Source organism: Poecilia reticulata, linkage group LG21, assembly GCF_000633615.1.
Source record: "Poecilia reticulata strain Guanapo linkage group LG21, Guppy_female_1.0+MT, whole genome shotgun sequence".
Lineage (NCBI taxonomy): Eukaryota > Metazoa > Chordata > Actinopteri > Cyprinodontiformes > Poeciliidae > Poecilia > Poecilia reticulata.
In genome coordinates, this window is record NC_024351.1 from 11,293,236 (window position 1) to 11,299,235 (window position 6,000).

The 6,000-nt window shown below is 39.9% G+C and overlaps 1 protein-coding gene across 10 annotated transcripts in view; it reads right to left on the minus strand.

The window, feature by feature from the left end:
• The window catches only part of gphnb (gephyrin b), an 88,678-nt gene that overhangs the window by 8,228 nt on the left and 74,450 nt on the right, over positions 1-6,000 (minus strand). For all 10 annotated transcript variants that reach the window (XM_008397480.2, XM_008397476.2, XM_008397479.2 and 7 more), the window contains 2 exons: positions 2,628-2,670; positions 1,421-1,558 (listed from right to left, as the gene is read on the minus strand). In XM_008397480.2, coding sequence (XP_008395702.2) covers positions 1,421-1,558; positions 2,628-2,670 — 181 coding nt within the window. The remainder of the gene's footprint in view (positions 1-1,420; positions 1,559-2,627; positions 2,671-6,000) is intronic.

Sequence of the window (6,000 nt, forward strand, 5' to 3'; positions counted from 1 at the left end):
ATATGCCGAGGCTGAGCTGAGGTTAAAAATAGAACAGAGGTGACGTCGTGCTGCAGCAGTTTGATAAGATGCTCTTTCCCCCCCCAAAACATCTTTGATTGTGAGTCCATCTTGCTTTTCGGTCAGGTGACGGCGAAGCACAGAGCAGCAAGCCGGAAAGCTAGAGTGCATTTTCTTAATTTTAAATTGCAAACATAAACGGCATCGATAAAAAGGTAAAAGAATACATTTCACACATTCACTCAGGCTGCTCCATATTCAGCAGAGGAGCTTCTCCAGATGCTGTCTCTATAAATATTTCATTTTCCCGATGCTACCTCCCTGCTGTCCTGTTCTCTGCTCCGTTCATGCAAATCCTGTAACTGAGTCGCACCTCATCATGAAACAAAACATATTTTTTAAACTTTGAGGTTGTTTTTGTCATCATTTAAGTGTGTTGAGGTCATTACTGCCAGAGGTGCTCGTCTCTATATTGTTTTTTTTTTTAAAGGCTGAGTCTGTGTTCTGCCCTCTGGCCCTCAGCTTGGCTCCATGTCACCCTTCACCAGTACTCGGCCCATTCCGCCGGAAGGATTACACAACCTTGTGCAGCTAAATGTGGACATTTGTGCAAGATAAGTCAAACGCGCAGAATACAAAACTGCTCTTGATAATAAAGACGTGTTTTACTTTGTGAATAATATTTGTCTGCTTTATTTACACAGCCTGTTAAAGATGGGAAAGACAAGCGGGCACAGTAGAAACCAGATAAATACACAAAATAAAAAAGAAACATTTTTTTATCTCTCTGTGAAGCTAAATCAGACCAAACTTCTCTTGTTTTAGCTTAGTTAGAATTAGCTAAATTATTTCTATTTGCTAAATGCCTGAAAACTTAGCGAGAAAATTTGCAAAGATTAAGAAACACGTCTTTTGAACTTTGCGATTGTTAATACTAGAGTTTGGTCTTAATAAGAGAGATTAAAATAGTTCATTTTTACCTAATTGTACGCGGGTTATCGGACAGTATTCAATCAATAATGTTAACATTTATTTCATTCTTAAATTTTCTAAGGGTTAGTCCATTACAATTGCCAAAAAAAAAAAATCTTTTACGCATTGGCAGATCAAGTTGTCATGCTGACTGTGTCCCACTGAAGTTCATGGTTCTGACGTTGCTGCTTGCAGCTATTTTTAGGTGAGGTTTGTTTGTTATGCACACGCCCTTGCAGCCAAGAAAATTTGTGTCATGGAGATTGACATTTTTCATGCATACAGAGACAGCTGATTCAGTGAGGTGTCCTCACAGTGAAATGAGTTCGAGCTTAACACCCCAGCAGCCTTAAGGAACTGATGTTAACTAATGTGAAACCAAAAGAGGAGGAATAAGATGATACTAAGCACAAAATCTGACCTGGTTCAGGAGTGTCTGCCTCCTTACCTCTGTAGTTGATGATTTCAGTGCCCAGGACGGCGGTCATCTCCAGCACAGTAATGAAGGCCTTGTCCATGGAGGTAAGGGGGAAAGGGGACATGCGGTGCCTCCGGGCAACTTTTGTGATGTCCACTGCACTGTGGCCTGTGGGTAAGACAAAGGTTGGACAGACTGACATAAAGAAGTTGGACAAAAAAAAACCCTAAATATTCTTCTCTGGGTGTCACTCTACCATCACTTCTGTCATAACTTATAAACCTTCCCGAGCTCTTGTCTGCAGTCTCCAGTCTCAAACATACATTGGCAAAATATTCCTTCAAAGACATTAAGCTTAACCTTTTTAGCATTTCAGATCTTTATTTAGAAACTTTGAACGGTCTTTGGAAGTCGACAGCGCTCCGTTGGGACTCTGTCACATAAGAGTAAACGACGTCAGAAACAGGACCACTCCGGATCTCCAGAGGCAAACACACGTGTTACCTTTAAAAGTCTTCGTTTCCTTATTTTTAAAACAGACTTTTATCAGTTTGCGTAACTTAAGCTCGCAGCTGAAGCAGTACATGACAGATTGCAAAACGATTTGTGCATTTGGGGGGGGTGTGGGGGGAAGAAAGAGTCTGAAATATACAATTATATAAATAAAAAAAACAACAGTCACACTAACAGGAGAATTGGATTAACAAGATTTATTTTCTGCTCTGCTTGCAGGTGCATCTGTGCAAGAACACAATTTGAATGAGCAGAGGTTGGCAAGACACACCGAAATGTTTGTTTTCACATGCTGTGGAGCACAGCTGGATGATTCAGGTGCTCGATAGCAGCTGCGATGATCTAATAATACCTCTCTAATAATTCCAAACGTAAAACGGAACAAAGCTATGTGTAACTAATGCGTAATCTGCTTTCTTTCCCTCTGTCTTTATGTCTTCCTACCTCTCTCACCCCCTCTGCTTCTCTGCCTCCCAGTGAAGAATAGCCGCCACGCTTTGATTTCCCTTGACCTAATTTTCCTTCCTTTAAACATACACTTACGCTTCTGCAGCATATTCTTAAAGCTTAACATGAAGCTTAACAACTGCTGGCACACACATGGATGCATAAGCATAAGACAGCAGCCACACAGAAAGAAACACACACACACACACACACACACATTTGAATCTATTTATGAGCTTGGCAGAGCAGACGGTAGAAGAAAGTAGTTAGAACTCACTTGATCTTAGGATATTTTCTTTGCTGCTGCATCGTGACTGCACCTGAAGATGGATAGAGACAACGGGGGGAGCGGAGAGAAAGAGAAACAACAAAGGTGGTAATTTTTGAAATGAAGTCACACGAAACAAACCAAAGTTGATCTTTTGAAACGGTCGAGGTGACAAGCTGGTCGTACAACATTCAGAAGCACTAGCAAAAGCTGCTTCACACAACACTGTGCTCTTTGTTCAGCTTAGGGGAGATGGCTGCATCTCCCGCTTTACGCTTCAAACATTTAAACTAACAGCACAAGTGGTAGTCACAGATAAATGCGCTCACATGTCACGCTGTCGTTAAAGAGAGCAGAGGACTGTACGGACAAATGCGACGACATACAGAGTGACAATAATCACATCACAAAAAAATAAATCATATCATAAAAGATGTTAGAACTGTGCTTGGTTGACTTTGACATTGGATGCAGTGAAAATGCCGTGCCGAGGATTGGTCGGCTGTTCGGATGTGGCGCGGGATGGAAAGATTCCTCTGAGAATCTTGGATGCTGAGTGGGAGCTGCTTCTCGTAGCTCTATGGTGAAGTGGGGAGGAGAGCAGAGATGGATGAAATTAGGCGAGTTTCCAGCAAAACACACGAAACCATTTTTTGTAGCAAATATCACGATGCCAATGTAATTATAACCCTGGTCTTATGGATTTGTTCTGGAAAATGGCAACTTTGGAGTTTTGTTGATGTGAACCAAAATGAAGAACATTCTCTTCGACTGTAGAAGCTACATAGAAAGCAGATTTTAGCAACAGGTTTAAAGATACGACCCCTAATTTGGGAGAAGATTGCTCTCAAGTATAATTAAATTGAAGGTTTCTTCCTAAAGAAGCACTGCTAGTGTGGAGGATTTAGTGACAACTAGTGGAAAGGTCACAGATAGCAGCTAAATAAGTATCTGCTTACACAAGATTCTACATAAATTATAGGTCAAAATTGAGAAAGGATGTAGTTTTACTCTAAAACCACGTCAGAGTCCCTTTTTAAAATTCCCGTGCTGCCACTAGACGTAAGGAGATTCATTAAAGATACATGTTTAAATACACAGCATACACATTTTTTGTCTCCACTCTCTAACATTTAGCATTAGTAAAATGATTTGTGAGAACTTTTAACTTCAGTTTTCCTCAAAGTTGTCACACCTCCTTTGTATTTGGTAGGATTGCCTTTGAACTATATGACTTGTATCAAACATGTTCTGCAGGCTGACTTGCTCACACACATTTGTTTGGCTCTGATCACAAATTTTCTAAAGGGCTTCAATCGAGGGTTAGCGGTCGTCACTACAAAACATTGACTTTACCGTCTTTAGACAATTTGTAAGTAAAGCAAACTAGTTTGTGATGTGCTCCAGTCCCCGGATGGCTGGAATAGAGTTCTCAGGACTGCAAGGCCTTTTCCTTTATGTGTAATAATATTAATACTGACCTAAAATCTGATTTAATGTCATATACGGAAAAGAAAATGCAGCTTTTTGTACAGGATATCCTGTTACTGCATTTACTATTGACTAGTATTATTCAAACATGCTTTAAAGGGAAAATTTAAATCACATCACAGGTCTTCAATTAATGAAACCTATACAAAGAAAAAATGGTTTTATAAAATATTTGACTAATTCACTACAGTTGTGTTCATAAGCAGATCACTGAAAACAAAAAATGTTTCTCATTATTAATATGTGGAGTGGTATTTGGACGGCACTCTAATGATACAACAGCAACCTTTTCTATTTCACAAGAAACCAATTCACATTTTGCAGAACTCGTAAAATCTATACTTAAGTGCAAAGAGAAAGATCACAGTTGCAAATGCCATCAATATTTCCAATCTTATTCTGCAACTCCACCTTCAGAATCATGTAGTAAAAGTAGTGCGTTGTTAAGATCCTGAAATACATTTCTTAAATATGGTGCACTGGTAAGATTCTTAAATTGTATTTTTAAAATATCTTAAGATCTTATCAAAGTTTTAAAATGATCTGTAGTGGTTAACAAGTTTTTTAAAAGATGCTGTGCATTGGTGGGATTTATTAAAACCCTGGAGCACAATTTGAAAAAAAGAAGAAACAAAAGAAGAACAAGGTTTTGTTAATGCAACACATTTTTAAAAAAATTATCTCTCATAATTGTATGCAATAAGAATATCATAAATGTGGTGAAGTGGTATGTCCCTCCAGCATCATTTTAAAAATATTATGAATTTACAGGACTTTGATACACAACTTAAAATCTTAAGTTTATGAAATATAGAAAAAGTGGTGCATGATTAGCATGTTGCTGCTGAATTCTGCATGTAGGATGTTTTCTTATGCTTTCGGGATCTCAGTCATACAGGAATACAAGAAGAACAATGACCGCGTGCTCTTAATTGAGCCACAGCATTCACATTTTTTGAGATGATCTTTAATTTACGTTAATGAATGCAGGTCAAAATTAAAGAACAAACTAAGGGCGCGTCAGTCTCAAACTTTAACATTCAGTCGCGTCAGCTGAAACTGCCTTGTTTGCAGTCATTATCTGTTTTGTCCTAACATGCCCTTCACTCACTCTGGGATCTCTCTAAGTCATCCCTTCCATCTCAATGGCTTCTGTGACCTTTAATCATTAAAAAAAAAAACAAGCTGGGTGCGGGTGGCGTGTGATGTATGGAGAACTGAGACACCCATGGCGAAGGTGAAGGTCTCTCTCTAATCACCTACCCGCCCCTTGCCGTCTCCTCCCCTCCCTAAGCTGATACTGCAACACCAAACAGCCAAGGTGAGAGGGTGGAGAATAGGTGGTGGGGAGTGATGGAGAGTGAAAAAGACAGGAAAGGTGAGTTGATAGCCAAGGGAGGCGAGGAACGATGGCGATCAGCATGATGTGATCCCGCAGCCCGGAAACAGACAAACAAAAAAAATTGTAAAAATGGGACAGACTTCACTAAATTACAGAGCTGCGACATAGCAGAGAGAAGAAAAAACAAAACAAAACAAAACTAAACAAAAACAGTAAAGACCAATAAAGCGGTCTCAATGGCAACTACTTAACACACATCCAGCACACCAGACAAAAACTACTGAAAGCAGACCACGTTAACCGGAGAGACAGAAACAGAGATAGCCAGGCAGATGAGGGAAGAGAGGGAGAGATGGGAGAGAAACGACAAAAGACGGAGAGGATAAGAGTCCTGACAGAGTGAGTGAGGGAATAACGAGACAAAGAGTGACAGGAGTAAACGAAGGACAGGCCGAGAACAAGAAACAGACGATTTAGAAAGTGAGAACGGTGAGTGATAGCCAGAGAAACAGCTAGGCAAGCGAGAGGGAAAGAGGGAGGGAAAGAGGG